Genomic DNA, 24,348 nt, shown 5'->3' on the forward strand with positions numbered 1-24,348 from the left:
TGTGAGGAGTGTAGGAGCCCAGGGCTAGGCAAGTTGGTCCTGACAGTAAAGATGAGGGTAAAACAAAAGTTTTATGCCTCTATAATTTCCTCTTTCCAGGGCATCACCCTTCCCCTACACATTTCCCCTTTCCAGGGCATCACCCTTCCCCTACACATTTACAGTCACATTTTTCACCCAGTCATCTGAAACAACACATATATAACTGAATGTATCAGCTCAGTAACTAAACCCACTCCTGTATATATGAAAATATTTAGATGGTAATTAATAATCTTTTGGGGACACCCTGATCTGTTGTTATTATTTCACATAATACTGGAGTCTTCTTGTAGGATGTTTTTTTTTATCCATTGTTCAGTACATTTCAGTAGAACTGTCAGGTCCTAGTGCAGTATCTAATATCATGGAATATGGAACTACTAAAATGAGATTAAGATTACTAATGTTCAACACCTACTGCATTCATAGCTTTATTGTCTCTTGTATTATCAGTATGACTGTATATACAGTATTACAATACAAAGTAGTTCATATGATTGTATATACAAAATATACAGTAAAATTCATTTTCTTACTAATAGATTAGCACCCGTTTATATAAACTGCAGTTTCTCATATACAGAAGCACATTAAAATATGTTTGAGCACTTCAGTCATAAACAGCCATGGTATTTTACATGTGACTAAAATAAGTGATACGTCAAAAGTTGTTAGAATCTGAAGAATATACACACTATAGTTCTGAGGATATTTTTCTACAGAATTTTATATATTGTACTTTTACACTAATTTCAAGTTGATTTTATGCAGTAAGTTGTAAATCAGTCAAAATTAATGTAAGCTAATCAAAATTGTAAAGCAATTGTAGCTTGTGGTGGGTACTATGGCAAAGGGAAGGGTTTGTTCTTAATATACCTATCACAGCATTTACTTCACAGGTATTGCATAGATATTCCCCAGGTTCATATGCTCCTGATGGGAAAAAATAAAAATAAAATGGATTGTTTGATGGATAAAGTGAATACTGCTGATATTGCACCCTGTTAAAATATTTCTGTTTTAGAAATATCTGTTTAACATGATTCATTATATTGCACATTTTGGTTACATAAACATTTCTTTAAAGCTTTTATGGGAATTGCGTAGCTGGTATGAGAAATAAGTAACATATCCCATTATTGGAAGTATTTAACTTTTCTATACATAAGTCAGACCTGTACAGTACCAAATTTGAGGTGCCTGACAGGAAACCTGCTGCATGAACAAGATTCCCCTTCATTTTCTGTATATTGTTGAGGCCCATTCTACTGTTTCATCAAAACACTGTCACTGAGCCCAAAAGTCACTTCTGAGGTAAATGATGATCATTTGCACTGGCTGACAGCCAAAAGTTTCAAGGCATAATAAATTATATTCTTCACTATGTTGTCATATCACATGATGCTGTTATCACAAATTCACAAGTCAGTAGCAGTTACATTAAATAACTTTTTAAGACAAACTGGTACAGTATCTCCAAATTATGAGGAACAAGTTGTACTGGATGTCAAACTACATCAGAACCCCATATACAGCTAACTAGGTTTGTGTTAATTAATAAATATTTACTGTACAGTACAGTACTGCATTTTCTGTGTCACTGTAAACTAGAAAAAATCAGGCAAAACTATACAGCTGCCACCTACTGTGTTGGGAGTTTTTTACAGTGTACTTCCTGGTACACTTGGCTTTTTGCTTCTACAAAAGAAATATGGGAAATTGTACTTGAGAATTCCTGCACGTAAAAATATTTGTCCATAGGAGGTAAGTCATGCTTTATTGATTTCCATCCCACATTTTCTTGAGAGAGAGAAAGAGAGAAAGGAAATGATCACTGATAAATTATGCCAATACAGGAGTTATAAGCATTTGTACCTGAAATATTTTTTTTTAAAGACTCCAGGAGTGTGCAATTGGAGACTAAGGCAGATTATTAAGATTACACCAAAAATTTTTGATTATATTTAAAAAGTTGCTTAAGTCAGTGTTCCTCCACTTTACCAGTATACCTGGTCCTTATTTTGACAATGGACATTACAGCATTGTTATTATGTTCATTAAATGAAGGGTAATCTGTATGGTATTATGCTGCGGTTAGGAATAAAAATATTGCTCAGTAAGGAGTAATTTAGATTAAACTAACTTTTAATTAGACTATTTTTTATATATTCTCAGTTTGCCAAAATATTTTTTGTTGATTAGTAAGAGGTATAGTTCTGAGAATTATAAGGATCTGTCAATATTTTCCCTGCATGAAACAGTGTTTAGTAGTATTTATCATAAACTTAGTAATACACTTGACTTTTATCATGCATGACATATGGCATACAGTGTTATTTGTTCATCAGATATCACCCCTTGATCAGTACAGCATGCAAATATGATCAGACATGATTTGTCATTTGTCGGTATTTCATAACCTTACAAGTCTCCCACAGCTGCCAAGTTAGTTTTCAGTTTGACTAGCTATTTAACCAAACCAGTGTGCTCCCATGCATTCCCTAGTCCATTCTGTTTGACACACCCAGCACCAGTGGAAGTTGCATGAGGCACGAGTACAGACCATATGCATACAACCACCATCACGCTCAGTGGGTGTGCGGCACTTTGGGCATGGCTTAGTTGTTACTCGAATGGCTAGGGAAGAAGCTTCATCCCACCTGGACCCTGCTGCTCTAGATGGATCCACAGAAAATTTTCCTCCATTTTCTACAGGGTTTGGCCCAGTGCCATCTTCAGGATGACATTCACCAATATGATATCCCTGGAGGCACAGCCGACAAAAGACATATCCACATCCAGACACACATACCACCCTACGGCAATCTTGGTCTGGAATAATTCCTTGGCCACATCCAGGGTAGGGACACAAGACACCCCCTGCAGCCAGCACAGCCTCCTCCGTTCCCCACTGTTGATACCTGTCATAGTGGTTGTCTCCCATAAGCTTGAAGTGGTGAACCTCTCTTATTAGTGAGTCTGGACACCCAATGGGACAAGAAAGAGTGTATCCAAGCTCAAGGTCATGGATAAATTGCCGCTCATTAAGTCTGGAGAGACAGAATGTAACAAAGCAGTCAAGACACATGACATGGGCATCACGACACTCGAAGACGATAACTGGTGAAGAGACATCTGAGCAGGCAAGACAGGGGACAGCAGGAAGATTAGCACGCACTAAGTAGAGTGCCACTGAGGTATCATCCTCACCACTGGTCTGATGGTTGCGGCACTTGAAGAAGAACTCAGCCTGGGTGCCACCACAGCCCACTGTTTCACATGTTGCACTTATCTGGAGACAGAATGATGTAACAGTGGGGGATACAATATTTTTCAATAATCACATACAGATCAGCAGCATGACGTATGTGAGACATCATTATCATCATCATCATTATCACCGGTTTATTCCCACCTAAAGATCAGCTAAGCCAAGATCAGGAAAAAATGAAAAGAAAAGTATAAGTATGAGATAAACTATCAAGGGCTTGCCCTGTGAAATGAACCACACAGTTACTCACACAGTAATGTCTTTCAATTCCTGGTTTCACATCACAAGCCTAATCATCTGTTATCATTTTCCTAACTGTAAAGAGGTGCTTCACATGCAGTTATCAGCATGTCATTCCATTAGCTGTCAGGTGAAGGGGTGCCAAACATAGTTTCATTCCATCAGCAATCAGTTAACAGGGATGCCAAGCCACTGTAATGTACTTCTGTATACATACCTTATCCAACTACTTTGTTAGCTCCTTGAGTTTCATCAGCCTCCATATGTAGCTTTCTCACACACTCCATCACCAATTTCATCAACCTTCCTGGCCTACTTTGCTTCCTCTTACCATTATACCCACTCTTTGTTTCAGCAGCCTATCTTGATTAAATCTCCATCTAAGCATAATCTTGTCTGCCCCTTTAATAATATGCTTCCCTACTCAACATCATTTATAAATTATGGTTTCTTTTTCTATTCACTTAGTGCAAACCACAATCATTACCATACAGTCCCATTCACATTGTTTTTACTCTTGACATCTCATTCATACCATACCAGAGTCTTACACCTAAATGTTAATGGGGACACTAATGCACCTTCATGCAATCTTCCAGAAGGAAAATAATTATCAGTTTAAATAATATAGCAGATGTTATAAAAGATTCAAGTAAAATGCCAATTCAGCTGATGGAACTGTAGTTTTATCAGTTATACTGTACCGTATATATTGCTGATGTTGATGAAGAGCTAAAAATTACTAACATCAGTACAGTCACAGGATACATGCATCACACAAGCTTTGGTGTTATAATTGTACAATAAATCCTTGTTATAAGTCACCTGTCAATGTTATTTATTTGCCATTAAGTCTGAAGTACACATTAGTTCAGAAAATTGTTCTCAACTTTCAGTTGTTGCCTAAAAAATATTCTTTGGTTCCCTCAGTTTTGTAGAACATATTATCCTTGACATATAAGAACACACTGTGCAGGTATAGTATAGATGCTGCAGGTAAAAACCTTTTGGGCTCACATTTGCGAGGCATACTGACCTGGCCTGACTGAAGGACATCTTGCCAGTTACAAGGATCACGATGTAGGGTAAGCGCCCCCTGCTTGCATGCTGAGCACCGCACACGCAACTTCCCAACCTGCACTGAGTTGCATGGACGCACACAGTACACATAGAAGTGTGGCCGCTCACTCTCACTGTCAAAACTCTGAGGGGGAGAAAAAAAGAAAATGGCTGCTAGTGTTGTATGTTATGAGGGGAATAGAGGCAAGTCCAAATTTTGTTGGGTACCTGGGCACTGACTAAACATTTTTCCTTTTTTTTTTCCCCCCAGGAGGGATGAGGAGAAGTGTATGAAATATGTCCAACAAACAATGAAAGGCATATGATAAGCATATAAATTTATAAATACAGTATTGGCTTACTGTATGATTTACCATAATGGTAAAACACAGCTGTGGCCTGTCAAATGCTATCAAGTACCATCACAATAAACTGCTGCAGTTGCTACAACTCCAGGTTCACCAGGACATGAACCCCGTGGACTGTAAGAAACTGGCCTTTTCAGCACTTTTGGTTAAGGATTGTCTGTGTTGTGAGTGAGGTGCATGAGGTGAATAAGTGTGTTATAGTGTTGTGAGCTGCATTGCATTGTGTTGGTACTGAAGCAGAGAGGAGTGGTGGCTGCATTGCAGTCTGGTTAGGTATGCTGCTCTCATATCTCTCAGGGTAGGATAATTTCTGAGGGGTGGCTGTCTGGTGGTAGTTTATGGAGGGATAAGTTACATGGGTGGGTTGGATCCTGAGCTGAAGCACTGAACTGTGTGCCTCTCATATTCATGTTATCTTTGACTGGAAGTGTTTTGTGTTTTGCAGCAACTGGTCAGTAGTTGTTTTTGTGCTGGCAGTTTTTATTCTTATTCTTGAGATTGATAGCAAAAGTTACATGGGTGGGATGGATCATGAGCTGAAGGAATGAACTGCTTGCGTCTCGTATAGTCTTTGATTGGAAGTGTTTTTGTTATGTATTTGTGGTATTTCTGCATGCAGTTATTATTCATAAGGTATATAGCATTAAAAAATGGAGGCATATACCCCTCCCCCTCTTCATCCCAGCTCTTGGGGTGCTTGCATTGCAGTTGTCCTTTTTTTTGGGGAGGGGGGGGAGAATCATGTAATTCACCTTTTCGTATCCTAGCTATATCGTCCATTTTCTGAGGATACAAATATCCCTGAACTACCTGTGTTCCCCAGAAGTATCTCTGTGATCTCCAAAATGAGGAATATGAATTGCAAGTTAACTTCAGCCCGCAGTCCATGGATTCACATCCATATGAGCCTGGGGCCACAACAGCTACAACAAAAACAGCTTCAACAGTGACATCATATAATGTTCCACTATTATCTGTTGATGCAGACATATTTATTCCCCTTCAGGAAGACCTCTTGTGTTTTAAGAACCTAGTGGAAGATACATCTAATCCCTCTAGTTTTAAAAATCTCACCTAAGCTGGATAAAAATGTCTATAGATAGCAAGAATAAAGTACAGTATAGATGTCCTCATGCAGAAAGAGTTAAATATATACATCTTGATAATATCAGAAGCCATGTTAATGTCTGTTGCTACTAGTGTAGTTCTTAACCGTTGCCACGCTGCTGCAGACCTAATATGAGGTATAGTGTAGGTCTTACACAGGTCATGCAAAGCCTAAGATGAGGTAAAATTCATATGGGTTGTGAAGCGTGACCCAGAGGAGGTAAACTACCTTACAAAGAATCTCCACGGCAGTGGTTAATGAGGGTTGTTTATAGTTGACTCCATCCAAAGTAAACATTCATCCCTAAAATGCGTATTGTGGTTGATTGTTTTGGTCATAACTCACGTTGAGATTTGGACAATGGAATGTCAGGACTCACAATCTGAAAATGAATCTCTTCCATAATTTTTAATAGTATACACAGCAATTGGTAGAGATGTGGCCGCAGTCCTAATGAACCCAAGTTCGAATCCTGGCTGAGGCAGAGAACAAAGGATCTGAATTTTATTAAAGCAGACTTTACTGATCTACCAGAGAACCTACTAACATGTCATAAAAATACCCCCACTAATAACAGTGCTCCAGTCCTGTATGAGACAACCCTAGCATATATTCAATATGGATGATGAGTGTTAGCACCAAAGTGATAAAATGTAGAAGTGTATAGTATGAAGGAGGACTGCGGGTCCTTGGGAGCAGGCTGTAAAGCCTGTGCCCAGAGGTGGGGACAAAAGGAAAAAAAAAGGGGGGGGGGGAGCATGATCATGAACTTTTCAGCAGTGCCATATCTGAATACAGAGATGGTGGTCTTTTTCAAAATGTCTAAGATTAGGTTTTGAATTCGGGGGAAAAAAAAAAATTCTCTGAGGTCATGTATTTCTAGTGAACCCAGAGAACCGTGAATAAATACCTGTAATGCCTCCCATTGCTTCTGAACATTTAGACTGGGGGAATGTTAATAATTCATGATTCTTTAGCTTTGGGGGATTATCCTATTAAGTGTGGTGATAACCTATTAAGTTTTGTGGTGGTGCAGATAACAGAGGGAGTGATTTAGCTGGTTTTTCCCTTGCTCTTTCCTGCATGGGTAACATTTTAAGTTTCTGTTGCTTACCCTACAACAATTTTCCTTTAATTATTAACATTCTCTGTCTCTACACTGAGTGACAAACCAAATGGTTTCCTGTACCCAAGAAACCATTTACTATGCTAGGTGGTAACCATATAACCGTGGTTTTTGGCTGGGTTAAGTGTCCTCCAGATTCCCCTATCTAAAATTACTTAATCATGACAAATGTTTTGGACAGCCTCAGAGGGCTCAATACCTGCCCAGGGCCCCAACCAAATGAGCAGATTCACATGGCCATGTGGAATGTGAGAGGTGTGAATGAGGGGAACAAGAATGTGTTCAAAAGTGTGAAATATGCTGTGATGGCGTTGTGTGAAACAAAGATGAAAGGGTGTGAAGTGGAGGAGTGGGAGGGTGTAAAGTTTGTGAGGTCGGGCATGAATGGGCGAGGAAGATGCAAGGAAGGAGTTGCTTTGTTGATGAATGAAATATGGCAGAGTAGAATGAGATATTACAAATGCGTAAGCCCGAGATGTATGTATGTCAAGTTCAAGTTTGAGAAGGTGAACGTGGCTGTGATTGTGGTGTATGCACCGTGTGATGACAGGAGTGAGAGAAAGACAGGTTTTGGGATGAGCTGGATGAAGCAGTGGGAGAAATGCCCAGGAGCCATAAAGTGATCGTAATGGGCAACATGAATGGAAGAGTAGGCACTGGTCCTGAGGATGGCATAATGGGTTGTAATGGAGTACCAGGAGAAAATGATAATGGAAAGCAACTGAAGGATATGTGTCAGGAAAGGAGGTTGTGCCTTTGTAACTAGTATCCAAGGAGTGATTGGGGTTTACTGCTTACGTAATGTGCCACTGAGGGATGAGTGAGGCTGGTCACTCTCATCTTTATTATCAGGATCAACTTAAGCCTAGCCTTGGACCCCTACGCATCCCATGGGGCAGCAGTGGATTAGATGATGAATGAGTGAGTGAATGAATGAATGAATGAATTTCAAACACAAAGATGCACATAAATATACATGGTATAGAGGGAATGGGCATCGTGTTGAAAGGAGCCTGATTGATTACATGCTTGTAGAGAAGTCGATGCTGGGAATGGTTGCTGATACAAGGGCCGTGAGAAGATGATGTTGAGGTCTGTCATATCATATGATTGTGGTGTGCAAGATCAAGCTGATAGGAGTGAGGTGGACCAGGAGAGAGAGGAATAGTCAGGAGAAAGAGTGAAACTTGAGAAACTGAGGATCAAAGAAATGGCATATGAATACAGGACCAAAGTAGGGATGGAGTTAGAATCAGTGAATTGGAATGAAATGGATCTGGACAGCCTGTGGAATGCATATAGGGATTGCTTAGTAAGGAATGCTAAATCGGTGTTTGGTGTGGCAAGAGTAACAACAGAGAAGAAAGGTACGGCATGGTGGGATGAAGTTAAGAGAGCAGTGGAGGAAAAGAGGAAGAAGTTGATAGAGTGGTTACAGGAAAGGGGTTCAATTGATACAGTTGTGGAAATGTAGAAGTGGCAGCGGAAAGAAATGTGAAAGTGTGAAGGATGTAAGACAGTGAAGTAAAGACCAGATGGAAAGATTATTTTGAAAGCCTGATGAATGGGAATAGAGAGAGAGCAGAGCTGCTGTAAACTTGATTGGTTTTGGGGGAGTGCAGAGACAGAATGCAATGCCAGGAAACGTGACACTCGCACAGGTGAAGAACGCTGTGAAGCGGCTGAAAAATGGGAAAGCAGCTGGGGTTGATGAGGTGTAAGCAGAGATGATTAAATGTAATGGAGAGAGAGGACTGAAGTGCATGTTAGAGATATGTAACAAGGCATGGATGAGTGAAACTGTGCCAGCAGAGTGGAAAGGGGCTGTGATTGTACCCCTGTACAAAAATAAAGGTGAGCAAAGTGAGTGCAAGAATTATGTTGGCATAAGTTTATTGAGTGTGGTAGGGAAGGTATATGGAAGAATTATTATAGAAAAAGAGAGATATCAGAAATCCTAGTGAGTGATGAACAGGGTGGCTTTAGAAGTGACAGAGGATGTGTAGATCAAATATTTGCAGTAGGACAGATAGTGGAGGCGTGTGTGAAGGACTATAAGGTGTTGTGGATATGGATCTGGAAAAAGTATATGACAAAGTAGACAGAGAAGGATTGTGGAAGGTATTGCACATGCACGGTGTAGATGGTAAGCTGCTAGGTGCCGTCAAGAGTTTTTATGATGGTAGTGAAGCATGTTTTAGGGTAAATGGGCATCTAATTGAATGGTTCATGTTCGGTGTGGGCATGTAACAAGGTTGTGTTGTTCAGTATATATATGGCTGGTGTGATGAGAGAAAAGAAAACACGAGTAATGGAGAGTGGGATGGCGTTGGTAATGAATGGAATATCTCAAATTTGTTGTATGCTGATGATGCAGTACAACTTGCAAATACCGGACAAGAACTTGGTAGACTAGTACAGAGTTTTGCTGATGTCTGTGAGTGTCGTGCCATGAGAGTAAACGTAGAAAAGAGCAAAGTGATGGATATTGAGAGAGAAGGTGACTCCCAGTGTGATGTTAGAGTGAATGGAGAGACAGGAACTGGTGAGAGAGTTCAAATACCTGGGTACAGTGATAGAAGAGAGAGGAAAATGTGCTGAAGAAGTGGAAAGTAGAGTGACACAAGGAAGGAAAATAGCTGGTGCTATGAAGGTCATGATAAGAAACTGAGGCTTGAGTGTTGCAGCTGCATGAGGCTTGCATGAAGGAGTGTTAGTGCCAGCTATAACATATGGATGTGAGACTATGGTGTGGCATGAAAATGAAAAGTCAAGAGTGAGAGCAGTGGAGATGGGACTGCTGAGGAATGTATGTGGAGTACAGAGAGTGGATAGGACATGAAATAATGTGATTTGTGAAAGATGTGAAATGAGCAAGTCTGTGGACACCAGAATCAAAGAGAGTGTACTGAGATGGTATGGTCTTGTGGAGGGAATGGATAACAATACAGTGGTGAAAAAGGTATACTTTATCAGAGCAAATCTGGAGGAGGGAGGAGGCGAGGTAGGCCAAAGAAAAGGTGGAGGGATATGGTGGATGAATGTGTGAGGAAGAGAAGATTGTAAGTCAGTGAAGCTAGGGAACTAACAGGAGATTGAGCTAGCTGGATGAATGTTGTGAGAAGTGCATGATCAGGGATTTGGCACCCCTTTTTAATGTGACAGCATCCGGATTGACTATCGGATACGTTTATGTAAAGCTACAGATTGTGGTGAATGTTTATGGCATATCAGATAGAGCCAGGATTCCAGGGGCTTGAATGATGAGTGCATGGAAGCATGGCCCATTGGACTGGGCAGACTTGGGCTGTCTGGACGCTGCTACTCCTCACCCTGCCCTAGGGTGGGAAAGGAGGTCCGGATGATGACAGTTCTGTAGTTCATTTTTTATGGTAAACTGTTGTACTTTTACAGGCTGCAGAATTACAAAATACTACACCCACCACAAATTGACTTAGGACCTACACACAGAATTGCTATGGGAGAGTTGTCTCTCTTTGCTTTGTGTTTCCACCTCTACCAAGTGAATTTTTGGGGCAAGAAGTAACTGGCAACTCTCTGGTGTTGGCAGGAGTTGGTGAAACACTCAACACGTCAGTGCTTGCCCAGAAGCGAGAGTGGGAGTATATGTTCCCGTTGCTCTGAGCTTGCACCTCCCTCTTTTTTCATGTGCATTACTGCTTGCCCTGTTATTTTCCCAAAGTTGAGTTGTTATGCCTGGAAAGTACTGCTCGAGGGATGAGAGGGTCTGGATCGTTGCATGGAGGCAGGATAACGTCCCTGTCAACACGATTTGTGAACGCACTGGATGCGCCAAGTCGACTGTCATGAAGATTCTTGCTGCAGCGTGCGGCCTGCCACCTGATGTCATACCAGAGCACAAGCATGGCGATGGAAAGAAGAGGACGACTTCCAGAGGTACAGATACACTTCTGAAGAGGGAAGTAATCAAGAATCCTCTGCTGACCGCAGCAGAATTGAAGAGAATGCATCCCCAGCTGTTACAAAACGTCTCAATTCGAACTATCCAACACCGCTTGCAGAAGGAGCTGGGTTTGCCGACCCACACCACGGCCAAGAAACCGCGTCTCATTGACAGCATGAAGAAGCAGCATATTCAGTTTGCCAAGAAGTATGCACACTGGACATCGGATGAGTGGAGAAAAGTTATGTTGTCCAATGAAAGCACATTTCAAGTGTTCCAGGTGTGTTCTGCCAAGGTTCGTTGCCCTGCCTCCCGTAGTCAATATGACTCTACTTACATGGTGCCGACTGTTAAGCACCCACAGTCAGTAATGGTATGAGGGTGTTTCTCAGGTGACATGGCAAGGGGAGGCCTCTACATTCTTCCTAAGAACTTGATGATGAATGGCTACCAGTACATTCAAGTTCTGAAAGATCATTTGTTAAACTTTTTTGCTATTCATGGGTGCAACTCTTTCATGCACAGTTCAGCTCCATGTCACAAGTCAAGAAAGGTGACTAAATGGCTTCAGGATAATCGGATTGAGGTCCTCGACTGGCCTGGCAACAGTCTGGATCTAAATCCAATAGAAAACTGCTAGGCAAAGATGAAGAAAATCATGGCGGAGAAGAAGACACCCAATCTGGACAACCTCAAGACTGAACTGACAAATTTTTGGTGCAAAGAAATGCCCTTACATTACATTAGAGATCTGATTCCATGCCAAAACGTATCCAACTGGTCCTGAAAAACAAGGGGAAACATGATTTCATATTAATGAATGACATTTCATGAACAAACTTTGTGATATACTGTACTATGATTTCTGTGTTTTTTAATACCTTGTGGAGGAGGTCCTAAGTCAGTTTGCGGTAGCTGTACAGTATACATACATTATTTCAAGTACTGTAAAGGTATTCTGATATAGCTTTACATGAAGAAAAGCCAGCATTACAAAAGATAAAGGTGCTGTATTTGAAGAACTGGAAGGATAATGAGAACATAGGGGAGCCAAACATGGATGGTGAAATGCTCTTCTGTACCTACTGACTGTCATGAAATTTGGGATTTTTATACAGTACTAACATTGAAAAACTGGATGAACAAAATTAGTGGTAATAAAAAGAACAAAAGAGACCATTTATCACCATCATCAACTCACTCTTATTCCCATTTACAAATGGTTAGGCAGAAAGAAAAAAAAAAAATGACCAAATCCAGAAAGTATGCATCAGACCACTTCCATTCACTCTTTATTATCAGATCCTGTTGGCAGAATCATCCACACACCCATGTACAACACATGATTAGGTTGCTCTCACAACTACTGTACAGTGGGGCAGTTTTGTAGATTGCCAAGTTAACAAACTGATGTAGACCTTGTTGTATGCAGTGCCATGGATGCAGTTCTTCATTCATCCACCTTTGTCCCCTGTCAGTTCTTTGGCTTCATTATCATGCATACTGTACCTCAGTATCTTGCACATTCACATACCATCGTTTTTGTTTTTAAAGGCTCCAACATGCTTGCACTTGTCAGCCTTGGTCACCTAATGGTGGCCCTCCATTCTGGTTGATCTCTGGCAGCTTTCCCATTTAGTTCCTTAACCCTGAGGTCACACTCAGTGACCTCGTCTGAGGTCTTTTTTGGTCTGCCTTTCACTACCCTACCCTCAGCATTAACACTTCTTGCTTTTTGCACCCAATTATCATCCCCCATCCTCTCCACATGCCCAGACCATGTCAACTTACCTCTCCTCATCACAACACCAGTACACTCCAGTCCCATCCTACCTCTCAACTCCTCAATCATAAATGTAGCCCCCCTAGGCCTTGCACTCAAGGACACATTGCACATCCACCTAATTATTACCATTTCTGCACATTTGAGCCTGTGAATATTGTCATTTGTGGTAGGTGGTGGCGACCATCATCCACTCACTTGATGTAGTGCTGCCTACTTCTTCCTTAGCCTTTATAATTCTTTTTCTGTCCTTGCCCTCCTCTCTTCCTATTTCTCCCATCTATCCTGTCACTTCTTATTGCTTTTCTTTCCTTTACAGGTGGCTTTACATTGAGTGACAAGCCAAATGGTTTCCTGTAAGCCAAGAAACCATTTACAACGCTGGGTGGTAACCACATAACCAAACCATACGTGCTCCCTACGTGTCAACGAGTGAGTTGGTGGAGGGTTAGTGACCCTCCCTGTAAAATAAATAACTCAAAGTCAAATGACCACCCCTTACGGGATGATGGCGTCTGGCAATAGATAGATAGATAGAATATCCTCTTCCTTTAATGCCCAGGTCCCACTATCATTCAGCATTACACTCCTAATACATGCTGCATACAAAGATTATTTTGCACGGAGGGAGAGCTCTCTCAATGTCAGGAGAGGCAATAAGTCGCTGAAATTCTTGCCAGTCACTCCTCACTCTAGCCACAGAGCTAGCTCCTGTCCCACCTCCAGCACATAACATGTCTTCCTAATAAAAGTCTCCCACACACTCAGGAGACTCACCAGCAGGTTCAATCCTTTCATGCCTGGCAATATCCACATGCTCTCCCCAGCACACCACACACATGAAATCGGCATTATCTTGCTGTCTACCTCTGACACCACTACATCTCTTATGCACACACTTATCACAAACACTGCACAAGATGGAATTACTTCCCACGCCCTTGTGACAAATCGCACATAGCCACTCTCCCTCTTCTTTGACAGTACCGCATTTACTCTTAAGCCCTTGGGCCCCATACCATCTCTCCACTTCCTAAATCTTTCCTCCACCTTCCTTTCAATCTCTGCCATCAACACCACATCATCAGCATACATCATCTCCCACAGGAGTCCATTTCTGAAGGCACATGAGAGGGCATCAAGTACCATGATAAACAGGGGCTTACCATGATAAACAATGGCTCAAGACTGACCCCTGATGCACACCAACATTCTCAGAAAACTCATCACTCAAATCTCCAATCTCTCTTACCTGGGTGTGAGCACCCACCTACATGGCCACAACTAGGCTAACCAGCCACTCCTCGATCCCATGCTTTCTCATGGCCCACTTCACCTCCTCTCTAGTGACCCTGTCAAAGGCCTTCTCCAAATCAGCAAAAGCAAAGTACAGTTCCCTTTTCTTTCCTATATATTTTTCCTGAAGCTGTCAAACAATGAATATGGTATCAGTAGTCCCTTTGCCTGGCATAAACCGAAACTGCATCTCATCAGTATTCACTCTCTCTCATCATACCTTCTAAAACTCTCTCCATTACTTTCATTATCTGGTCTAAAAGCTTTATGCCTCTATAATTTACTCTTTCCAGGGCATCACCCTGCCCCTTGTACATATTTACAATTACACTCTTCAGCCAGTCATCTGGGACAACACACTCATATATAATCATATTTATCAGGTCAGTGACTAACCTTACTTCTGTATCTCCCGAGGCTTTCAACATTTCAGGAGTCAACATTGACACACCTGCTTCCTTTCCAACCCGCATCCTGCCTATTGCCCTGCCCACAGTAGCAGCGTTATTTGAAGTCTCCCTACAATAGTAATACTAAAATGAATCACTTCCCCACACATTCATTAACCTGTGTATACAGTACAGTAAACTCTCGATTATCTGGCATAATAGAGCCAAAGGCCTGCCGGATACTGTCAAAATGCCGGGTTATGCAAAAGTACCCCCTAGGGGCCCCTAACCCCCCAACCGTGTAACACTTATCTACTGTCTGACTCCTACAAGTCGCTCTAAAATGTCAAAAAACAGCTAACAGATGTTCCTAATAATGAAATACTGTAATGTACTGTTAAGTACGCTATAATCATATGTACGAAAGCTATTTCATTTTGGCGATGGGGATAATATCAAAGTCCCCCTAGCCAGGAGACCTGTTTTCTTTTACCCGGCAGTAATGTATAAACATATGCATTGTAAACACTATAAATCATCGAAAAACAGCTAAAAGACATTCATAATACTGAAATATTGTAATGTACTGTGAAGTAAACTGTAATTTTCTATACAGGAACACATTTCATGTTGATGGTAGTGATGATGATGGTGGTGGTGATGTAAAGATATTACTGTAGAATAATGTACAGTAATGCCCAAAATAAACAATCAAAACATCAAAAAAACACAAAAAACATAAATAAAATGAAGCATGCTTTACTGCACTGTACTGTACTGTGTACACCATACCGTTCTTTCACTGATCGAAATTATAGCAGATGACTCCGCCATACAGAACAAAACAAAACTTTTGTCTCTTAGTAGCAAGGACAAATTTCACTTGGGAAGAACAGTCATCTAAATGATTATATATTTTGTGTTAACAATTCCATTGTAGCATGATTATTTTGTTTAGTAAAATAAACACATTTTCATAAACCTCTTGCCTAATAACACAGCTGAATCGACTTTTCTTTCTAACACACTTTCATCAGTGCCTTAGCAGAATCCAACAGCCACTTGTACAGTACAGTAATGTACACATCAGAACACTAAGTTGTACTTAGAAGTCCATTCATGAGGAGAGGAATGCAAGTGGTGAGGAATTCCATGGTGAGAGAGAGGGGGGGAGGGTAGCAGTATAACGTGTCAGAGAGCCTCAGCAGCACTAGAAGGCCAGCCAAGTTTTGGAGGGAAACACATCACAACATTGGTATTTATTAATAATAAATGTTTTGGACGAGACTACAGTAATGTACACATCAGAGCACTGTAAGTTGTACTTAAAAGTCCATGCATGAGGAGAGAAATGCCAAAGGTGAGGAATTCCATGTCGAGAGAGAAAGAAAGAGGGGGGGGGGCAGTACGTGTCAGAGAGCCACAGCAGCACTAGAAGGCCAGCCAGGTTTTGGAGGGAAACCCATCACAGTATTGGCATTTACTTATAATAATGTTTTGGAAGAGACACAAAGTCCAATGTAGGCTCATTTGTATATTGGCACCATATATAGTGGCAAAGGAATACAATGGAGAGAGAGAACATCCACGTTCCTGTTGCCAGCCGATGAAAACTCTGCATTAGAATTCTCCATCCCCTGTCTTAACCAGTCAAAACTCTTCTACTCCATACCACTGCATCTCCCTGTGAGCTGCTAGGCCCACCAACCGTCAACCCTCCCTCCCTCCTTTCCATATTACAGTACAGTATACCCCATTCTTTTTGTGTGCTGTATTTCTTTATTTTCTTTTTTTGTGATTATGGCTGGATGTTTGACAACAACTACTGTCTCATGCAGGATAATAATGTACTTTTTGCCAGAAGGAAGGGTCTTTCATGCCAGATAGTGTTGATGATTTCATACTTACTGTTGTATACCATTTTAATTCAACCAATGGCTACACCAGTTAATGCCCTATGCTGGATAGTGCCGAGATGGATAATCGGAAGTTTACTGCATGTGGTTCAGTACCATCACAGACTATTACATCATGCACCAGTTTTCCTTCCACATCATAAAACTTAAATACTGTACCTTCCAAAATGCCTCTTGCTCACACTGTCATATGCTTTTTCAGGATCAGTAAATGCCATAATTCACCCATGATCTATCTATCTATTGCCAGACGCCTCAATCCCGTTTGGGGTGGCCACAAACAAATCGCCTCCAAGTCGCCCTGTCCCCCACCATCTCACTGCCCTGCTCCCAACTCACACCTCCCTCTCTCATATACCTCTCCACCCCATACCTCCATCTCATCCTCTGCCTCCCCCTCCCTCTTCCCCCATCCACCTCACTCACATACACTCTCTTCGTCAGTCTTTCACCCTCCATCCTCTCCACATGGCCAAACCTCCTCAGTGTGTTCCTCATAACGCTTCCTATCACATCCACATCAACACCACAACGCTTCTTTATAATTATCCTCATTCGTCAGCCTGTCTCTCCATGTGACTCCACAGGCTCCTCTTAAATAACTCATTTCCACTGCTCTCACTCTTGACTTGTGTCCTTCCAGCAACGTCCAAGCTTCACTTCCGTACGTTAGAGTTGGTATCACAATACTGTCATGTAGTAACTTTTTCATTTCCATGCTCACTTCCCTGTTTTTTATCACTGCTTTCAAAGAACCAGCAACCTTTCTTCCCTGCTGTACCCTTTCAAGCACTTCACCCTCCAAACCTCCATCCTTACTCATCACACTACCCAAGTACTTAAACGTACTCACATTTTCCAATTCCTCACCATCCAACCTCGCTGTACATTCACTGACTTCACCTCTCTCAAAGACCATCGCTTTACTCTTCCCTACATTCACCTTTAGATTCCGTTTCTTACACACTCTCCCAAACTCATCCACCAAGCCTTGCAGCTCCCCTTCGTCTTCACTCAGCAACACAGTATCATCTGCAAACAACAGTACAGGGAGTTTCCAAACACTACCCTCTCTCACCAGGGCCACTCCAACATCCACTACCCTACCTTGTACCTCTTTTATTACCCCATCCATGTACAGATTGAACAACCATGGAGACATGACACATCCCTGTTTCAAGCCAACTTTCAAAGAGAAAAATTTACTTAGTTCACCATCCACACGCACTGCAGCCTTCGCACCATCGTACATACTCTTCACAGCATTCAACAACCTCCCATCTACTCCACATATTCTTAACACTTTCCACAATCCTTGTCTATCCACCCTGTCATATGCTTTCTCCAAATCCATGAAAGCTGCATACAACTTCTTTCCCTTCTCTAGAAACTTTTCCACTAAAGATCTAAGAATGAATATCTGATCTACACAACCTCTTCCCTTCCTAAAGCCTCCCTGTTCTTCTCCAACTAATTTCTCTGTTCTTTCTCTAACTCTGTCAATAAGTATCCTACCATACACTTTTCCTATTATACTAAGAAGACAAATGCCCCTATGATTACCACACACTTCTTTTTCCCCTTTTCCTTTGTACAAGGGAATAATTATACCTGACTTCCAATCTTCCGGGACTCTACCTTCCTCCCAGGCCAATCTGCACATCTTCCACATCCATTCTACTACTATCTCTCCCCCATGCTTCAGCATTTCACCACACACTCCATCAATTCCTGGGGCTTTCCCCTATTTAACTTTCTTCATTGCTTCCACAACTTCTATCCTACTGATTTCTTCCTGTCTTCTCACCTCCCTCCTTCTCCCAGCCATTCCCCAGCCACTTATACTCGCATTACTTCCATCCTCTACGTTCAACAATTCCTTAAAGTGTTCTCTCCATCTGCTCACTTTTTCTCCCTTCTCCACTAGTAATCTACTGTACACACATGATAAAGTAGTAAAATAGGGTGGGTAGAATCCAAAGATACCAGTACTGTAGGAATGAGAAAGCATACAGCAGAACTATCAATAGAACACTCAGTGAAATGCACTATACTGTCCATCTGCTTAGTTATCATGCAAGCCTTTAGCTGCTCCACTACACAGGCAAGCATTCAATACAGAATTTGGTTCATAAAAATTGTGATATACAGAAAGAAAAAAAAACTGCAGCCTTTCTTGTGTGCATATTTGTACATATACCATTTTTGTCCTTGTCATTTTCTCACACAACTACTGTATTTCTCAAGATATGCAACCTACATACTGAACTTATTTACTGGTATATTCCTAAACAGTCCCATTTCCAGAGCTCTCACTCTTCGACTTTGCAGACCCATGACAGACCTATGAGTCTCACATTCATACATTACTGTGGGAACCAACACATCATCATGCAGTTCTCCTGCAACCTTTATTCAGCCCTCTGTTTCATATCAAAGTACAGTATTCATAACCCTGATCACTTTACTTCCTTGAGCCACTCCTGTGATCCTTTACACAATAATGTTCCCCCTTTATCAATGCACAGAGGATCTTACAGTGTGCCAATTTGAGTCTCTCTCTGTTCAGCAGCATACTGGTATCACACCATGAGTTACCTTCTGTTTCTTTCTCTCTCTCTCCTCTCTAAAGAACCATCACATTAATCTCATCTATGTAATCTTTCAGACCCTAAATTTTGCAAAAATACCAATCACTTTTAAGAAGCAACACAGGGTCAGAATAATCCAGGTTTACTACCCCACCTTAAGGTCACGAATGGCTTTCTGCTCCCCTTCAGACATCTGTATTGTGATTACAGTTGATGCATCACACAGCAGCCTCCTCCCACTGCTCTCAGATCCATGGGCAGGAGGCACAGAGGTGGATGGCTGGGATGGAAAGGCACTTGAGGGCCCATTTTCTTTAACAGCTTCTTCTTGGATGAGAGCTTTATTCAAGGCTTTGGCTTGATCTGCAGAGTCTTGAGACTGGCCACTGGGCATTTTATTCTGTAAATATAATGGAACTAGTATAACAGGATTATTTTTTCTTACTATTGTTAAATGTATTGCTAAGTAAAGGACATCAAGCTATGTGCGGGTAGGATGCTGTACCGTACAAATGTTGCTGATATTACAGCAACCAGAGTATGACTATGAAAACATAGTGAGCCCTGTTTTGCACAGCTAATGTATACCCAAAAATCCACTGTGCAAAGAGAATCAGTGCAAAAGGAGACTTAAAAACTTGTTTTTTAGCTAATGGGGAAAAGGAAATTTAAACTTTTCTCCAAATCTCTGCTTTTGCCCTCTTCAGTACAGTAGAAAACATTTTGTCCTCATGTCCAGTATAGTTGCTGTTGATGGTGTTTTGCTACTCCAGTCTCTCTGATTGAGCAGACCCATCAACTGCAGGCAGCAACCCAGCAGGATTGTCCTGTGCAGTGAACCAGTGTTCCCAAATGGGTGACAGCACCCTGCCACAGCAAGGCACAGGGATTAGTATGAAGTTTAGGTTTCTGGGTGGATGCTACATTTGTATCTCTCCACCCAGTTAACAGGGACACCATAGTAGGCTACATGTCACTCCATTATTTGGCTATAGGGTTACCATCCAGCATTGTAGGTTTCCTGAGTTATAGGAAACAATTTGGCTTGCAAGTGTACAGCCACCTGAAGTGGAAAGAGTATAAATAGTGACAGGAAAGATAGGAGAAGTAGGAAGAGAGGAGGAAACACACACAAAAAGAATGACAGACTTTAAGGAAGAAGTAGGCAGAACTATGTCAAGTGAGATGATGGGTGCCCCCACCTACCAACAGTCCAGTACAGCACATGAATGATGTACAGTACAGTTTGATTAAAGATCTAGTGGTCAGAAGTAGTAGTAGTACAGTACAGTAACTATTGTATCTGGCTAAGCAGACCTATCAATTGCAGGTAAACAATCATCCCTGCAGGGCAGTCCTGTGCAGTACACCAATGTTCCCTTGCAGTGGATGAGTGTGGAAGGTTGGTTTGTGGCTGGATATCACAAATGCGTCCACGTACTACACTCGACATATCCTGTTACTGGGTTATGTGCTTATCACCCAGCATTGTGAATGGTTTCCCGGGTTACAGGAAATCATTAAGCTTGTCTCTCAGTGTAGAGTTACTTAAGAAGTAGGTAGCACTACATAAAGTGAGTGGATAATGGTCACCACCACCTTCCACACAGTGATCATCACTAAAGCGATATAAGTTGATAAATATGTGGTATTTTTCATTTGGTTCAGTATCTGATAATATGCATAATGCCTTGCAAACCAGCCCTTACCAGCACTGAGAGACATACGGTAGGGTTCTCAGTTTTCATAATTTTAGCATCTTTTTCTGATATATTTTATGCAATACAGTAACTGTTTGCAGGTACTTTATTTTTTATTTTTTTATGCTATACAGACTAATGGTGAGTGTAGCCTATACACTGTATATATGGTGAGTGTAGCCTATACACTGTAAATACACTGTATATGGCTAGTGAGGGAGTGATCGCCCTCTACCTACACAGATCAAAAGCCCTCGGGAGCAGGGGGGTGGTTGCTTTCTCAGGCAGAGGAACTCCTTGAGAGTGAAATGGCTGGGAAGCATGCCGGCACGTGACTGGCTACAGCATAGCTGGGTCTTTCGGGTGTGGGCAATCAGGCAAGTTAGCTGCCTACTGCGACTGCAACACAATGGCGAGGTGTTCAGGAAGTTAGCCAAAGAAACCTTGATGGACTCTGAAAGAACAATAATGGCCCCCAGTCCCGTGCAGCCCTTAAATGGGCAGGGGGTGCTAAGAATCTCACGGTTGCCTCAGTTACAATCTAATTCCTTTGTCAATGCAAAAAATACAATTAAAATTGGTAACTGGAATGTCAGAACGCTAAATCATGACGGTAAAATCGATGAGTTAGTGAAGGTTTTTCAAAATTACGGACTTGATATTTGTGCTCTGACAGAAACTAGATTAACTGGAGTCGATAAGTTGGATTTGGAGGATGGTATACGTTTATTGATATCTGGCCGACAGGACGGAATGCATTATCAGGGAGTAGGATTGTTGCTGGGTTGTAAAGCAAATAAGGCTTTATGTGAGTGGGATCCTATAGATGAGCGATTGCTATACGCACGGTTTAAATCAAATCATGGTAACATCAGTCTGTTTGTGTGTTATGCACCTACTAATGATGCACTCGATGAAAGGAAAGACACATTTTATGAAAAGTTGCAAGAAGGAGTAGGAAGGGTACCTAGACATGATGTTTTGATCTGCGTTGGAGACTTTAATGCAGTAATGGGCTGTTCAAATGAGGGATTTGAGGCATGTATGGGTAAGATGGGAGTTGGTAGTAGGATGAGTGAAAACGGAGTGAGGTTTGGAAGCTTCTGTCTAGCAAATGACTTAGTCATCGGGGGCACACTCTTTCAGCATTGCAATATACACAAGACAACTTGGGTGTCGCCGTGTGGAAAATATAAAAATCAGATTGATCTCATCGCTATCAGTAGGAGGCATAGAAGTTCTCTGCTAGATGTTCATGTTAAACGGGGAGCGGATATTGGTAGTGACCATCAACTCAGCATTGCAAAAATAAGGTTTAAACTTAAAAATCAGAAGAAGGAAAAATCTGGTGTTGGTAGATACGATATTGTTAAGCTTAGAAGAGAAGGAGAAGAAAAGGAGGAATTCAGATTAGAATGCAGAAATAGGTTTTTGGTGTTGGAAACGTTGGAAGAGGGGGAGAGAAGTGTAGATGAGATGTGGGAGGATGTGAACAAAGTTTTGCATGAGACTGCTGAATGTACGATTGGAAGGAGACATAGATTCAGAAGAAAGAAATGGATATCAGAGGAAACGTGGGATATGATAAAAAATTGAGGTGAGGCTAAATTGAGGAGTGAGATGCAATGCGTTGATGAACGAGAGATTGAATTAGCAAGAGCTGCGTACTGGAGTTTGAATTCAGAAGTAAGAAGGTTAGCTAGGAGAGATAAAAGAAGATGTGTGGATGAAAAGGTTGCAGAGACTGAAATCCTAATAAACAAAAATGATGGACAGAGTCAAAGAATAGCATATGAATCGATTAGAGAACTGAGTGGTAATGCAGGTAAACGCAAGGAAATACCAATTAGAGACAGGGAAGGAAATTTATTGACCAAAGATGGAGATATTAAAAATAGATGGAAAGAGCATTTTGAGACAGTTCTTAATAGACCAATACCACCAGAAGAGGATATACCGTCTGCTCAGGAAGATTTAAATATAGAAACAGGAGAGTTGAGGCTTGCAGAAGTGGAGAAAGCAGTAAAACAGTTAAAGAATAATAAGGCACCAGGGGAGGATGGTTTATTTCCGGAAATGTTTAAAGTGGAGGGGGATAGATTAATAATGATCTTGACCAAGCTATTCAATAAGATATGGGTGACGGGGTTACTACCATCAGTTTGGAAGAATGGTGTAATTGTTAAAGTTCCGAAGAAAGGAGACCTGAGTGAATGTGGTAATTGGAGGGGAATCTCTTTGTCACCGATAGCTTTGAAAGTTTTCAGTAGAGTGTTGTTAAATAGGTTGGAGCTGGTGGTTGAGGGTATTCTGAGGGATGAACAGGCTGGTTTTAGAAAGGGACGTGGTTGCAATGATCAGATCTTTATAGTTAGGCATTTGATGCAGCAAGTTAATGAAATGAGAGTACCGTTAAGTCTTTGTTTTGTTGATTTTGAAAAGGCTTTTGATAGTGTTTCGAGAGAGTCTATGGGGAAGATCATGAGACATTATGGAATACCAGAGGAGTTTGTGAGGGTCATTATGAACATGCATGAGGACATATTTTGTAAAGTGATGGTTGATGGTTGTCTGAGTGATTCGTTTGAAGTCTAGTCCGGAGTAATTCAAGGTGGTGTTCTATCGCCTTTACTATTTACATTGGTCATTGATTACATTATGAAACGTGTTGGAACAGAAACCGGTGCAGGTATACTTTGGGGAGAGAACAGGAAACTTTTGGATTTAGATTATGCAGATGATATAGTTTTGATTTGTGATGGGCCAGAAGAGATGCAGAGAGTGTTGGACTGTTTGGTGAGTGAAGGTCGCAAGGTGGGTTTGGTTATTAATTGTGGAAAAACTGAAATAATCAATATGAATATGGAAAATGCGCAGGAATGTGTAATTGGAGGTATGGTTGTAAAGCAAGTTGATAGGTTTAAATATTTAGGTACTTATTTAGCCAAGGATGGTTCTTTGAACTTTGAATTCGAGGAAAGGTTAAAGAAGGCTAATCAGGCAATGGGAATGCTTAAAAATATTTGGAATAATAACAATTTCTCTGTGCATACAAAAATCAAACTTTATAAGGTAATGGTTAGGAGTATCTTAATTTATGGACACGAGTCTTGGTACAGCACAGCGACTATGGAAAATAAATTCTTGGTGTTTGAAAATAAAGCACTTAGAAGAATATTAGGAGTTAAGTGGTGGGATGCGAAGATGTATATTGGATGCAAGAGTTTATAGAGGTTGGGGGAGTGGACTTTCTGACCACTACTTGGTGGTGGCCAGAGTTAAAGTTCATGTAAGATGGAGGAATAGAAGAAGGGAAAGACGAGAGGAAGGAGTAGTTGCAAGGAGAGTGGAAAGGTTACAAGAGGATGAGAAAAAGGCAGAGTACAAGAGAGAAGTGGAGGAACGATTGGGCAAATATGAGTTGGAGCAGATGGGGGACGTGGAAGGTGTGTGTAGAATATTTACAGAAGAAATATGTGTAGCATGTGATGTGGTGTATGGAAGGAAGAGAAGACGGAGGGGGGTGCAAGGAAC

At 41.3% G+C, this 24,348-nt stretch overlaps 1 protein-coding gene across 2 annotated transcripts in view; it reads right to left on the reverse strand.

Moving 5' to 3' along the window:
- Positions 1-469: 469 nt before the first annotated feature.
- Positions 470-24,348, reverse strand: part of park (E3 ubiquitin-protein ligase parkin) — a 35,227-nt gene continuing 11,348 nt past the window's right edge. For both annotated transcript variants that reach the window (XM_080277084.1, XM_080277085.1), the window contains exons 4-6: positions 19,269-19,514; positions 4,590-4,757; positions 470-3,334 (exon numbers count right to left, since the gene is read on the reverse strand). In XM_080277084.1, the coding sequence (XP_080133210.1) occupies positions 2,513-3,334; positions 4,590-4,757; positions 19,269-19,514 (1,236 nt within the window). In that variant the 3' untranslated portion in view covers positions 470-2,512. The remainder of the gene's footprint in view (positions 3,335-4,589; positions 4,758-19,268; positions 19,515-24,348) is intronic.

This window comes from Coenobita brevimanus, chromosome 68 (assembly GCF_032717465.1).
Source record: "Coenobita brevimanus isolate Jiangsu-jjx chromosome 68, ASM3271746v2, whole genome shotgun sequence".
Classification (NCBI taxonomy): Eukaryota; Metazoa; Arthropoda; class Malacostraca; order Decapoda; family Coenobitidae; genus Coenobita; species Coenobita brevimanus.